This window comes from Sander vitreus, chromosome 9 (assembly GCF_031162955.1).
Source record: "Sander vitreus isolate 19-12246 chromosome 9, sanVit1, whole genome shotgun sequence".
NCBI classification, from domain to species: Eukaryota; Metazoa; Chordata; class Actinopteri; order Perciformes; family Percidae; genus Sander; species Sander vitreus.
Window position 1 is genome coordinate 131,276 of NC_135863.1, and position 15,618 is coordinate 146,893.

The following is a 15,618-nucleotide window of genomic DNA, read 5'->3' on the forward strand; positions in this document are numbered from 1 at the left end:
TAACTGTGTAAAGGACTGTGAATAATACTGTATAATATGTATAATATATTTTATTGTCATCATCATAGGTCAGGTGTATTGCAGAAAGACGTGTAATAATCTTGTCCATTTGACAGGTCAAAAATGTCCATTTAGCTCAGTTGGTAGAGCGGGCGCCCATATATAGAGGTTTACTCATCAACGCAGCAGGCCCGGGTTTGGCTCCGACCTGTGGCCCTTTGCTGCATGGCATTCCCCCTCTTTCTCCCCTTTCATTCCTTCAGCTGTCCTGGCAATAAAGGCCTAAACATGCCCAAAAAAATCATCTTAAAAAAGAAAAGTCCATTTAATGAGCACACATTTTCCTACATTTTGACCAACCACGATGTACGAAGAGTGAAATCTGTAGGGGAAAGAGCAATTTGTTTGGAAAGATTTTGGAGAATCGTACTGCAGCTTCTTCACCCTCTGTCCTCCCCTCTGGCTCTCAACATTCAGTACCCATTCACACACATTGGAAAATCTGAAACGGTCTGAAAATTGGATGATACATAAACTGTAATTTGGTAGAAACCATGCTTGATATCAGAATGCCCATTCAGCCCATTAAAGGCCAAAGTCTTGTCTTCGGTTTAAACTTTTAATTATATTTCTACGTTAAAGTATGGCGAATCGGTATGGCCCCAAAGAGGGGTGGTTTTGAGCTATGTTAAGCAATTTCCCAAAGATTTCTCATTAAAGTCTATGGGTAATTTTGTGCAGTTTTTTGTCAATTTCGTGAAAATCGCGCTGCAAATCTCTTAGAAAAGTCATAGCACACCATTCCCGATCATTCCACACGTTTTTATGTATTTCATGCGCATGTGCGGGCAACGCTGCGTGACTAGTAGAAGGACGGAAATGTGGCGGAAGATGAGGAATAATAAGTATGGGGATAATAGTCATTGTATTCTATTACAGACATGTAATACTATGTAAATACTGTATACACTAAAATAAGTAAATACTATGCATGTATGTATACATGTTGCATGTATACATACATGCAACACCTTTTTTGAAGTTGAAATCAATCCATGTAATTAATTAATTAAAATAAGTCCAATAAGCAGTGAATGTTAAAAATTAGTAAAACTCTACAAAACCCCCTTGCTTTAAGTAGGAATATCTCTTATGTATAGCTTTATAAGATTGTGGATACTATTTAGCCGTGGTTATCCCCATAAACCCAGCATACAGGAAATTAAAATCAGTGAGGCAAAACAACATGTTTACATCCCTAAAAAATCATTTCCAGTGTTACCCTCTACCTGAGAGCTATTTGCAGAAAAACACCTATATAAAGCAGCACCCTAGTTTAAACATGCCACCACAGCAACCTAATCCTTTATACTTGTAAAAGGCTTTTGTAACAGTAAAAGGCCTTTTTCACCAAAGACATTTTGACTTGTCACAGTAGGAAAGAACAGATCTAAATAATGTCATTAATGATGGCTGAATTGCATTCCTCTGCTTTGATTTCAGGGTCCTGGTATTGTGCATACTGGCTCACTGTCACTCTCACTGGAACACTTGAACACAACAGCACCTTCATTAGTGGTATAAGTAACAGGCTTTTCCTATTATGATGAAGCCAAAATGTCATATCACACTAAACCAGTAGCATGAAAGCATCATGATACACATCTAGATAAAGCAACTAAGGTTAAGCATTCTGTTGGCTATTGGTACTACAGGCAGCAGATACAATGTTTATTGAAAGCCCTTAACAACTCGATTCAAGATAGTTTTAAGGCCTGCAATTTGTAAAATTGATTTAAGGACATATGTTTTACTACAAATTTCTACAGAGTTAAAGTTACAATGATAAAATACAAAAACAACAATTAAGACCGAACCCATGATGGGATTTTTGTGTATTGCATAGTTATGTTCTTTATGAATACATACATTTCAGTGGCATGTCCAGACTTTTTTACTACTGGGGTGGCCCAAGTTGGGCGCCAATTAATGGCATGAAGTATGAGTGGGCTCACACAAACAATTAACAGATAATAGACCTACCAATCACAACACAGTGGGAACTCACAAATGTAATATAAAGCTTCCAAACTTTATTCTTAAAGTCTTAACAAAGAAAGTGTAGCTCCAACAGTAGGCCACATACATAATAAAATGATGCACATTCAAAAAACAATCACAGTATGAATTACCAACAAAATAAAAATAATAAAACCTGTGTGGACAAAATATTATGCCAAACTTAAAATCTAAATACAATACAACATAATATAAAGTAAGGTTCTGGCTCTGACCAGGCAGATGGGTTAATAGACCTACCAATCAATCTAAATACAATACAACATAATATAAAGTAAGGTTCTGGCTCTGACCAGGCAGATGGGTTAATAGACCTACCAATCAACAAATGTTAAAGTATGTTATTGTCAAGTTAAACAAAAAATATAAAAAGTGCTAGATTAATCAACCGATTAAGTCATCAAAAAGAAAGTGTAGCTCCAAAAGTCAGCCACATACAAAAGAAAATAATGCACATTCCAAAACACAATCACAGTATGAAGTATTAACACAATTAAAATAAGTCTGTGTGAACAAAACTGTATGGAAAAAAATTGTGCCAAAATTTAAATCTACAATACAAAAACATATGAACTAAAGTCCTACTTCTGACAGACACACATCTGATAAATAGACCTACCAATCACAATGCAACATGTTTAATAATGTTAATGTAAAGTCAAAAAAAAAGATTATTAACAGGTTGTCTTAAAATAAATTGTTGCTCCAAAGGTAGGTTACATGCAGAATAAAACAATGCACATTCAAAAATACAGTCACAATATAAAGTAAAAACAAAATGAAAATAAATATGCAAAAGACAAGACAAAATACCATAATGACAAAATGGTGCAATACTTCAAATCTACATTTAATACAACAATTCAGATGACCACTCCCTGATACATTTTAAGCTGGCAAACAATTTACTACGGCAAAACCATGTTCTTATGGAGAACTTTCAATGTCCACTTTGTCCAATTGATGTCCACAATCAATCACATTTCTCACACAAGAAAAAGAAGATATTAATTCAATGTTTCAACATTACCCTTATCTGTTCAATAATGTTTAACAATGTGTGTTTAATAATGTTAATGCGAAGTAATAACAAAAAAATATAGTTCAATGCTAGATTAATGGTTCTTAACTGGGATTTGGGAGATCCAGCCTCCTTGATTTTCTTTTCTTAATTTAAATGAGTAACAGTTTCAATGTGAGTTGTACTTGTAGATACATTTATAGCAGACAGGTTAATCTACAACAGATAACAAAAACAAACCAACAAAAGTGGATAACAAATGTAAAAAAAAGATTATATTGTATAAAAAGAGTATAAAAACATATATACAGCTAGTGCTACAGTATTGGCAGTCTGTCTTACATGTCATTTGTTTTTATGAGGTGTGTTTTTCCATCACAGTGGCTGCCACACTTATTTTTTCACTTTGTACAGTTCATGCATCAGTGCTGTATACACTTAACTAATATATTTGTATTTGCAGATAAATGAATAGGAGCAAGTTTGGCAAGTTTGCCACATCCGACAACAAAATCAAAAAACAAAAACTCCTTAAAGTGGATGACAAATGTTTAAAAAAGATTAAATGGCATAAAAAGAATATAAAAACAAACATATACAGCTAGACCTACAGCATTGGACTTTGACTCTGCAGTCTATCTTACATGTCATTTGTTTTTATGAGGTGTGTTTTTCCATCACTCTGCCTGCCATACCTATTTTTTCACTTTGTACAGTTCATGCATCAGTGCTTGGGTACATACACTTAACTAATATATTATATTTGCACTTGCAGATAAATGAATAGGAGAAAGTTTGGCAAGTTTGCAACATCCAACAACAAAATCAAAAAAACAAAAACTCCTTAAAGTGGATGAAAAATGTTTATAAAAGATTAAATGGCATCAAAATAATATAAAAACAAACATATAAAGCTAGACCTACAGCATTGGAATTTGACCCTGCAGTCTGTCTTACTTATCATTTGATCATGTTTTTATAAGGTGTGTTTGAAATTCCATCACAGTGAGTCACTGGATACCACACCTATTTTCACATTGTACAGTTCATGTCTCAATGCTTGTGTTGCACTTTTGTGTCAAATCAACTACCCTAGTTTTCATACTGGATGTCATATGCCAGGAGTCCATTAATCGCAAAACCAAGGTAGAAAGAAACCTTTTCTCTACTGAAACCATGTCGTATTCCACCAATAAGAGCAGGACGGACAGGGATTTTCAGTGTGCCATAATTGGCGAACACCTGTCCTTCCTCAGTGATTCCACTGACTCGATGAAGGCGGCTAGTGATTTTCTGTTCTTTAAATATGTCTCCGTTCCACCACAGTTGTGCCAAAACATCACGAGGAATTTTAAAGGTCCCATCCAATTTACGTTTAGAAAGAAACCTATCAAGTCCTTCTCCTTTTCCTAAGTAGAAGTGGGCAATTGTGCTTCTCTTTCTAAAAATAAATGACAGATGTTTGCGGGATGAGTTTCGAATTGCAGTCACATAGGTCCCAATGTCAGTGTTTTTCTCAGTTGGACCTGGCCAGAATAACAGCAGAGCCAGGTAGTACGGGTCTGGGAAGGGATACCCAAGTCCTACATCTTGCAGTGTTTTCAAAAGTAGATCAGAGAGTTGGCTGTAACTCTTGACATGTTTGGATTTTGGTTTCAAAAGGTAAAGAACTATGTTCGACAAAATGTAATTGATTGTTTCTTTTGTCTTTTGTTTTTTGTTGAATTTTTGTAAGAATGCATAGCATTCTGTGATCCTCTCAATCTCTTCGGCAGGTTTGTCCAAATGCTGAAGAATCCCTGCAAATGTATCTGCTTGTTTCTCTTCAAGAAACAATCTTCGGTCTTCAATATCGATTTCCAAAATGAGATTAGGATTTTTTTGTCGTTCTTTTTTCATTTCATCTGGTGCAGTGCAAAAAAGAGCTACATACTTTTTGACAAGACCACAGACGGTACGATGATTCTTTGAATCAAATTCTGAATTGTTCACCTTTGTATACGTGAAGTAACGGTTAACAAGGTCAAATGTTTCCTTTACTTCAGTTTTCAAACTGAGGAGAAACGGTTCGTGCTCTTTGATGATCTCCACATATTTGTTGTTGATTTCATTCTCTTCTTTATGCACGCTGGTGATTGGGATTTTTTTTTCCAGGAAACTCTGGAAGTACTTCTTCCTCATCGGATCATTTCCCTCAAAGAACGGCAATCTGCTCAATATCTCAAAGACCAGAAAGGCAATTTCCAGCACACCCACATAGCCATAGACATTATATGACTTTCTTTGGTAGTCATCTGATGCATCATCAGCAACTTCCTCCTCAGGTTCATCCTCTGTATTTGCCAGCTCTTGAGCTCTTTTAAATGCTCTGATAGCATTATTTGCTGTTTTAATGTTTGTGTTTAAGTCTTCTGGATTGCGTGATGTCTCCTGCTTTTCTCTGTTGTTGTTAGATATTAAATTGCTTTTGTGAATCTGCCCAATTGTGTCCAATGTGAATGGATTTTCTTTAATGTTCTTGGCATTTTCAGCCCATTTTCCAGCCTCTTGGAAGTCACTCTCTTTAATGTACAAATATCTCGCCAATGCCTGAGGAATAGATGCACTTGTCAAAAACCTGGATGATGCTTTCACAAAGATTTGTTGGACAGTTTGTCTCCCTTCCTGGTTGTGGATTTTGTCTATGAGAGAAGAAAAAAGTTCTCTCCCTACTCCATCTTTCTGCTGCCTCTCAATCAACATTTGTTGAATTGAGTCTCTGTGTTTGGCAACTCCAACATTGAAGAACAGATCACAGTGAAGAATCGCCATAGTGATATCACTTACTTTTACAAAGCAGCTTCTCTCCAACTCTTCCAGGCATGCCGATGCTATGGAGTGATGAAGGATTCGGATTCCTTTGTATCCTCCCCATTCTTCAACTTTGTCTACGATGAGAACATTTGAATATCGCTTCATTCTGTCCATTACACTATCCTCTTTCCAGTGAATCACTTTCATCCCCAAAAAATCTTCAGCGAGTGAGAGAGAGATTTCAGATTCTGCCACATAGGTGTTCAGTAACGCTAGAAAGGCAAACAGTTGGGCTTCCTTTGAGCTGAAATCAAAGTTCTCCAGTGTGTTACGTGCAAGATCATCAATGTACTTTTTGTCAAAATTGCTCTTCATGATCATGAAGCTGTAAAAGTTTTCAGGTTTTTCATGAGTTTCTTTCAGCTCTTTGAGTTTTTTCTCAAAATTATTTTGTTCTTCTTTAGTCAATGAAGCAGTGATGAATTGACTTGGATTGTGTCGTTTGTATTGCTCTTTTGGGCTATTGGAACGAACACAGTTGAGGATGATGACTTTGCAATTTTTTTCGTCATCCACATTTATGTTACAGTAATCCTCTACAGCTTGACGGATGTGGCTTACAAGTTCATAATGATTCTCTGTTTCCTTTGAGTCGTCAACTAACAGCAAAACAGGAGAAAGTCTCTCGCTTTCAAGATTCATGAGTTTAACAACTTGCATGGCAACGTCTGCTTTTGGATGTGTATTGTCTTTCAACACAGCACATCTGGACTCTTGACGAAGATCCCACATCAAATGCATTGCTAAGGTGCTACCACCACAGCCGGGATGGTGAAACAGATTGAAAAGAACGCACATGTCTTTTGAAGCTCTCAACTGAGACCTAATCAGCTTCTTCACATTTTCATACTTGTCCCGCTTGACAAATGGCTTGTCTTTGTCTTTGTCACAGAAGTAGAAGTTCCACCATTTGACTTTACCTCCTCTGTAGAATTCTTCCTCAACTTTGATTCTGAAGTCATGAAACTCTGGACTGTTTTCTTCATAAATGTTTTCACACTGATTCAGACATAATATATCTAGAGCTGTCAATAAGTCTTCGTCCTTCTGCTTTAGAACAACAAAACTGGAGTCAGAAGAGGGGAGCAGCCTTCCAGATGACTGATTGAAAGGTCCCAGTGCCATTACTGTTCCATTGACCTCGCTGAGGGTCAGCTCATATATAGATCGTGGGTCGATGTCGGAGCCAGACATTTCTTGTATCATCTCCCTCCATTTTTCATACTTGCTCTGAGGTCCACAAATAGTGATGATGCATTCCTCTTCAGTGTGTTTTATGAAGGCCTTGTAGATCTCAAAGATTGGGTCTTTCTCAGTGTCCACAGGTGAAAGTAGGAGGAATAGGATGAGGCATCTTCCAGTGGGAAGAACCTCAGGGTTGCAAATTAATGAAACCAAGTTCTCTACACCTTTGCAAGATTTCTTCAGCCAGTTCTTGTAATCTAACTCCTTGTCTGAGTCACTGTCAAGATCATTTCTGCCATTGCAGAAGACCCAGCTGGTCTGTTTGTAGAGGTTAAGGTTCTTAATCACTGAGTCAGTCTGTCCTTGATATTGTGATGGGGTATGCAGATTGGCCAACCTTGACTCTCTGTAGGAATGACACAGTCCACCTGGAGCAATAGAGCTGGGGTCAAAGTCTAACACACAAAACAGTTTCAGCTTATTCAAAAACTGGAGATACTGCACTTGTTCTGGACTGCTCTTGTTCACAACAACAACAAATCTGCTATAGTTGTCCAGTGAGTTCCCACCACAAGTTAACAAATTCTTTAGTTTGTCTCCCTGGTTTGCTTCTTTCTTCAAAACGTCTTCTGAGAGACACTGCTGCTCCAGTTGACCTGTATGAACAGTAAAATAAATGCATTATTGAGTAAAAGAAAACACACACAAAACATCTTAGATTTTGGTTGGTGTTATTCTATTTGTTGTATTAAGTAAAACCAATAATGTATCTGTCTACCTTCTGACTTTCCTACTACTGTCTGTTGCTCTCTATTTCAACCCTATTGGTTGCTACTAATAAAAAAAACACCTCAAAAGAGCTGGTGTGTGTGGGATTGAGTCAGAATAAACAACAGTGTGTTCATTGTGATGAAGGAACTAGGGATGTAACGATTACCTGTGTAATGGTAAACCACGGTAAACATGTTGATGATAACAATTGATGCTACAATGTGGATTAAGTTTTGCCCGTGTTAGCCTACGACATGACATTTATTTGGAGTGAGAGAGCTATATTATCGCCTTGATAATATTGCTGTTGCTTTGTTTCTTAATGCATAGCTGATAGATGTGCAGATTGTTTACTGTTACTTGTGCAGCCACGTGTTGGTATTCAGGTTGTGTTAGGGCAATTTGCTAGCAACATGCAATCGCCAATTAACAGCGCTGTGGAGCCACGTGCTTAGCTATTAAAGGTGTATTACACTGTTTGCTCCGATATGGATATGTGTGCTGTAATAGATGTGGCTTATTCTCAGTTTGTGTTACTGAGCAATATGTTACATTTATGTTAATTATTATAGAGAAATTAATGTAATTCTTAGTATTGTTTCTTGTTATATGCTGGTGGCTATAACATTTAGTTTTGGTAAATAATGTTCATAGTAAGTCAGGTGCTTATTAATGTGCATTATTATTTGCTTATATTTCAGAACCACATCCAACTTCACATGTAATGTCAAATACAAGTTCATAATTAACTTCATGTTCGAGTTGTAAATAAATCTTCCTGGTTCTCAAAGTCAGACATCTCTGGTTCAAGTTCTTACCGGACATCCTACAGCAGGCCAGTGTTTCAGTAGCCAGTTTTCAATAGTTTTTACAAGCCTATTGCCTACAGTCAGGTCCATAAATATTGGGACATCGACACAATTCTAATCTTTTTGGCTCTATACACCACCACAATGGAGTTGAAATGAAACGAACAAGATGTGCTTTAACTGCAGACTTTCAGCTTTAATTTGAGGGTATTTACATCCAAATCAGGTGAACAGTGTAGGAATTACAACAGTTTGTATATGTGCCTCCCACTTTTTAAAGGGACCAAAAGTAATGGGACAATTGGCTGCTCAGCTGTTCCATGACCAGGTGTGTGTTATTCCCTCATTATCCCATTTACAAGGAGCAGATAAAAGGTCCAGAGTTCATTTCAAGTGTGCTATTTACATTTGGAATCTGTTGCTGTCAACTCTCAATATGAGATCCAAAGAGCTGTCACTATCAGTGAAGCAAGCCATCATTAGGCTGAAAAATGTAAACAAACCCATCAGAGAGATAGCAAACATTAGGTGTGGCCAAATCAACTGTTTGGAACATTCTTAAAAAGAAAGAACGCACCGGTGAGCTCAGCAACACCAAAAGACCCGGAAGACCACGGAAAACAACTGTGGTGGATGACCGAAGAATACTTTCCCTGGTGAAGAAAACACCCTTCACAACAGTTGGCCAGATCAAGAACACTCTCCAGGAGGTAGGTGTATGTGTGTCAAAGTCAACAATCAAGAGAAGACTTCACCAGAGTGAATACAGAGGGTTCACTACAAGATGTAAACCATTGGTGAGCCTCAAAAACAGGAAGGCCAGATTAGAGTTTGCCAAACAACATCTAAAAAAAGCCTTCACATTTCTGGAACAACATCCTATGGACAGATGAGACAAAGATCAACTTGTACCAGAGTGATGGGAAGAGAAGAGTATGGAGAAGGAAAGGAACTGCTCATGATCCAAAGCATACCACCTCATCAGTGAAGTATGGTGGTGGTAGTGTCATGGCGTGGGCATGTATGGCTGCCAATGGAACTGGTTCTCTTGTATTTATTGATGATGTGACTGCTGACAAAAGCAGCAGGATGAATTCTGAAGTGTTTCGGGCAATATTATCTGCTCATATTCAGCCAAATGCTTCAGAACTCATTGGACGGCGCTTCACAGTGCAGATGGACAATGACCCGAAGCATACTGCGAAAAGCAACCAAAGAGTTTTTTTAAGGAAAGAAGTGGAATGTTATGCAATGGCCAAGTCAATCACCTGACCTGAATCCGATTGAGCATGCATTTCACTTGCTGAAGACAAAACTGAAGGGAAAATGCCCCAAGAACAAGCAGGAACTGAAGACAGTTGCAGTAGAGGCCTGGCAGAGCATCACCAGGGATGAAACCCAGCGTCTGGTGATGTCTATGCCTTCCAGACTTCAGGCTGGAATTGATTGCAAAGGATTTGCAACCAAGTATTAAAAAGTGAAAGTTTGATTTATGATTGTTAATCTGTCCCATTACTTTTGGTCCCTTAAAAAGTGGGAGGCACATATACAAACTGTTGTAATTCCTACACCGTTCACCTGATTTGGATGTAAATACCCTCAAATTAAAGCTGAAAGTCTGCAGTTAAAGCACATCTTGTTCGTTTCATTTCAACTCCATTGTGGTGGTGTATAGAGCCAAAAAGATTAGGATTGTGTCGATGTCCCAATATTTATGGACCTGATATGTTTTGTAATATATTATATATATATAATTTTTGAAACTCTCAGCTTGTGTAGTCCTATCAGTGCTTTCTGAACATATTGAACACACTTTTAAAAATACCGCGATAATACCGAAAACCGTGATAATTTTGGTCACTATAACTGTGAGGTAACATTTTCATACCGTTACATCCCTAGAAGGAACACAGAGGAAGAAGATACATCAGGCTTTGAATACACAAGTAATCCTTGATTGTAGGATCAGTACACTGTTTCAGTGGTTTTAGGATTTGTTAAAAGTAGTAATCTTAAAGATTTAATAACATGTGTGAGTCAGTATGTGTCAACAAAATAAGACAGAAAACTTTACAAAATAATGCAGATCCGCAACTAAATACTACAAAAAAAAATCATTCTTTTCAAGTTAATGCAACTTCACTTTTGAACAAATATTTATTTGGTTGTCTTACCCATCTTGTTGTCCAGCTGACAAGCAAGTTCACGCTGATTGATATCTTTTAGAATGTCTTTTGTGACTCGTAAAGCCTCCTTCTCTCCATAGTGGTCAATGATTAACTTAGCGGTGTCCTTGGTGTCCTTGCCCTCGAGTCTACTCAGAGAAATAGGTTTATGGTTGGACTTAGTGTATTCTTTTAAGTAGAAATGAAAATTGTTTACGTCCTCTTTTAGAAGGTTGTCTAGGGTTTCCTTGATCTCCACAGTGATGTTGTATTTGGCTGCTGGGACTGTGGTCTGCAGGAAGAAAGGAAGTAGTGTAAACTTTACCCAGTAATCGCTGTCTATATTTGGAAAATCCTGTTGGGTTTGTTATGCCTTAAAAAGAAAATCTTCTAAAAAAAAACTTATTTTTTCGTCTTTTCATTTTACTATTAAGTTCAAATTGTTGTATTAACAGGCTGTATGCAATATTTCATATACCACAAAGTATAAAACAACATAAACTTTACCACAACAGTTTCTTTTCTCCTGGCCCTCAAGTCCTTTGGCTTTTGCTGCTGAGTTTCCTTCTTCTCTGAAGCTTCTTTAAATGGCAGCTGAGACTTTTCAAATTCTTTTTCCACCATTTTGTCTGTTTTTGATTCTGGTTGTTTGGTTTCTATGGCCTGAGCTAGACTCAGTACAGGTTGAGTGGGTTTTGGAGCTTCTGTTTGATCCGTGCTGGTGTAAACGATGGGTTGCAGTGTCGGTTCTGGTTTCTTGTTCAAATGACTGAGTTCTGCCAAAATCCTTACAGCAGGACCATTTCTCACTTTCAGGTCCAGAAAATCCTGCTTCTTGAAGCAAACAAGGCAATCTCCGGACACATCTTCTTCTTCGAGCCGTTCTGCATATTTGCTATATACCTTCACATGCTGCAGTAACCACTGCTTCACTTGCTCCTTTGTCCAGTTTTCCACATATGCTGGGAACTGTGACTCATGTTGTGATCCTTTTTTCAGACTTTCTAGATAAGATGTGATTTTTACAGCAGGACCATGTTTTATACCCATATCCAATATGTCTGTCTTTTTAAAGTCTACTAAACTCTCTCCAGACACTTCTTCTTCACAGAATGTGTCTGCACAAGTCTCATGAACTTTGACCTCTGTCATCAGCCACAGGTGGACGTCTTTCTCGGTCCATTTTTCAAAAGGCTGAGAGGGTGGCTTTGTTGTCATTTTGGATCAACTAAAAATGAAACAGTCAGTAAAACAGTCAGTAAAACAGTAAAACATTAAGATAACGAAAGGCAGTTATAAAGTATAAAGTCTTACAAAAGCTGTTAAAAGAAATGTCTTTGGCCTTTCAGTAGAAAATGAACAAAAAGCACTTGCACTGTGCATTTGAGTTTAAAAGGAAAGGTGGACCTTAAGTGTTCTCACAGGTAAAAATGATCCCCCAGCATAATGATCCATACATAATAATAAAGTAATTTATAATTCTACTGGTACCTGAAGATCATGCTTTATAATAAGTTATATTACTTTATAATAACTTGTGTATTTTATTTTTGTATTGATATTTTGCATAAACAATTATGTCAACACAGATTTACTATTCCAATTAAACTGCATTTCAGGGGGATTTATTCTGATTCATTCTGATTTATTCGGATTGGTTGGCTGTGGTTGCTCGATTTCAGCCAGGTGTGGATGCCAGCGGCCGGGGTCTGATACTACCTCTCCGTCACATTAGATTAGTCGACTACCTATACAGCGTACACATACAACGTTAAGTGGCTAATTTAATTGTGGGTAAGCCTAGCGCTGTTATCCATGTCAGTCATACTTAAAATAACTTTATGAGCGTGTTGAATATTGTTGTAACATGTATGGTTTAGCCACCAAGCATCAGCCACTTGTCAACTTAGCACATAAGCTGGATCACTATTAAAATATGTAAATAATTAGGTCTCTACTGTATTACTATTGAAAAATAGCATGTAATTTATGAAAAAATGACGTGGCAGAAAGAAATTCTGTAGTTATTTAGTTATCTAGTTACAGTTATTGAGTGTAATTCTGTTAGAAAAATTACGATGCATACATTTTCTCGTTATTTACTAAACTGATTGCATAGAATAATATTGTACTGATTACTATTTTCTCTCTCTGTTATATTAAACTGTTGTGGATGTGTGTGGATATTGTTAAAAAAAAAAACACTGCTTGAACTCACAAGATAACATGGGAGCCACGGTTTTGTCCTTGTCTGAGCACGGTGTGATGCTGAGGAAAGAACAGGCGCTCCCTGACTAGATAAGGGAGACGTCATCAACTCTGACAAGATAACTGATGACATCAAACTCTGTATCATGATTGTATTACATTTCACTTGGTATTATAAAAAGCGGCTGTGGAGAGCTTTTTGTTAGGTCACTTCTGTGCTCATGCTGTGAGTACTGTAACTGCCTCCTTGTGTTCACAAGTAAAAATGAACTTTGATATAACTTCAGTGGTTCTGTCTATCCTTTTAAATTATTCTTATAAATTCTATGACATTGTATGATTTACAATTACTCTCTGAATCATCTGCAGAGTTCTTTTGCCAGCGTCTCTTCATTGTTTGATTGTCTGTTTTCTGTATCACTGTTAAGTGAGGCCATGAAGGGGCTAACTAAGTTGCTGACTAAGCAGATCAGGTAACCCTCCCTTTATTACCAAGTATTAACCTGGTAATTACCTGGTAATAATATTACATTATTAGGTAACTACCACTGGTAATAAGTAGGTAATTATAGAAAAAACTACAGCTGAAGTACGAGGTAAAACATCAAGTATTACTCGTCAGTTCCCCAAAGTACCATGTAGTTCTGACCGGTTTAGGTTGGTAATAAATCAGATAAAACTGTGTACTTCCTTTGAAAATAGGCAACTAATCCTTAGTTCCTTAATACCCCCTCAATTACCCAGCTTTATTACCAATTTAGTTATCCAGGGTTTATTTTGTAACAGCCCAAGTTTGGGTGAGTACTTGAATTTAGAAAGTACTTTCCAATGAATTACTTAGTTTTGTTCATGGCTATATGAGCTTTATTTGATTTACCTTAGAAAATATGAAACATTACATCAGCACTTACCTGGTAACACCCACTGAGTGGACAGTTTATCTCTTGGGTAGTCAAGATAGACAATCTTCATAAGTACTGGCTATTTTCTTGTAAATATGTTCACAATTTACTCAGTATGTAGGCGGAAACTGGACTGTAAAATGATGTCTTGTTTGTTTCCATGTTGTTACCAGGATATCTATCCTGGTAACAACCTATCCTATTTGCTTATACAAATGCCTACCCAGCAGCTGGTATAGTATCCTGGTTAAAATTCAAAATGTGAGATTACAAGGAAGTCATTGTTCAGTTTTTACATACAAACATTCTCTTTCAAACATATAAAGCAGACAGACAAAATGAGCAGACAGTGAATTTCTCACCTTTTGATGTTCCTGTACGTCTCATCAGACTGGATTTTAGCTGCTGGTCGTCTCTCCTGAAAGATGAGAGGTGTGATGTTACTGTGAACAGAAATTTAACTGACCAGTCATCTATTTACTAAAACTTTTGCTGAGATGAATACTGCACTAAGAGTTTTGCATTATACTATGCACTAAGAGTTATACCTCCTGAGTCCTGTTCTGTCTTTACGTCAGTGATCGCCAACACACCTATCTCCTAAAGTTTGGCCCATCCCTGTTGCACCACTTTCGTGACAAGCAAGAGTGTAATAGACCAACATGCCTGCACCCTCCTTTTTTTCTTGTACTTTATTGAATACAAAAATTCAAACATGCATGTTTATAACATAAGTTTATTACAATACAACTGAGAACATGACACAATGACACAAATCCTGATGAAATCTTAAAAAAGAAAATAAACAAAACAAGAAAGTGTATTATGAAAGTGTAAGCAAGGGGAGTACTTAAACAGTTTAATTGCATGCTTTTCTTTTTCCTGTAGTCCGTGCTTGTCAGCCACCACCCATTCTGATAGATAGTGAGGGGTTCAGATACTACACTTACATTTCTGTGGTAATGTACAGTCATGTCTACATCTGAATAGTATCAGAATAATGTGTTTTACTCTACCTCTACCTTAATTCACCGACTGATACAGCAGCTGACATAGGTAACATTCACAATGTCAGATTTAATGAAAGTCATTGTTCAGTTTTTACATACACAAAAGTTTATTTCGAAGCATACAAAGAATGAGCAGACAGTGAATTCCTCACCTTTTGATGTTCCTGTACACCTTATCAAACTGGATTTTAACTGCTGGTCATCTCTCCTGGAGAGGTCATCTATTTACTAAAACCTTTGCTGAGATAAATACTGCACCACGCACTAAAAGATATATGCGCGCTGTCTCTACTTCCCTGTTGCACCACTTCCGTGACAAGCAAGAATGTCTCCACCCTCTTTTTTTTCTGTAACTTTATTGAATACAAAGATTCAAACAGGCAGTTGTATGACATTAGTTCATTACAATACAACTGAGAACGCCACAAATACTGACCAAATCTAAAATAAAATAAACAAACCTAATAAGTGTGAGAGAGTATTGCTTAGAACAGTCCCGTAATGTTTAAATGTTTAAAAGATTTTAATTTCATTAATAAATCTGTTGATTAAAACAGGAACATTATGAGGATTAAAGTTTGTGGAATAAATTTGAGTTTCATAGGTAATTTATTT

The 15,618-nt window shown here is 37.0% G+C and overlaps 1 protein-coding gene and 1 long non-coding RNA gene across 7 annotated transcripts in view; one reads left to right on the forward strand and one right to left on the reverse strand.

Annotated features, from left to right (window-relative positions):
• The window catches only part of LOC144522993 (sterile alpha motif domain-containing protein 9-like), a 31,087-nt gene extending 15,775 nt beyond the window's left edge, over positions 1 to 15,312 (reverse strand). Inside the window, exons 1-6 of one of the 6 annotated variants that reach the window (XM_078258235.1) lie at positions 15,156 to 15,312; positions 14,542 to 14,683; positions 14,356 to 14,411; positions 11,391 to 12,111; positions 10,893 to 11,175; positions 2,467 to 7,794 (exon numbers count right to left, since the gene is read on the reverse strand). In XM_078258235.1, the coding sequence (XP_078114361.1) occupies positions 4,193 to 7,794; positions 10,893 to 11,175; positions 11,391 to 12,101 (4,596 nt within the window). In that variant the 5' untranslated portion in view covers positions 12,102 to 12,111; positions 14,356 to 14,411; positions 14,542 to 14,683; positions 15,156 to 15,312 and the 3' untranslated portion in view covers positions 2,467 to 4,192. Of the gene's footprint in view, positions 1 to 2,466; positions 7,795 to 10,892; positions 11,176 to 11,390; positions 12,112 to 14,355; positions 14,437 to 14,541; positions 14,684 to 15,155 lie in introns of those variants that run through there. The other 5 variants (XM_078258236.1, XM_078258238.1, XM_078258237.1 and 2 more) reach the window with 5 other exon arrangements.
• On the forward strand, positions 1,891 to 2,430 carry LOC144522994 (uncharacterized). Its single transcript, XR_013502472.1, has 2 exons — positions 1,891 to 2,280; positions 2,359 to 2,430. It is a non-coding gene; the product is annotated as an uncharacterized LOC144522994 (long non-coding RNA).
• Positions 15,313 to 15,618: the final 306 nt, after the last annotated feature.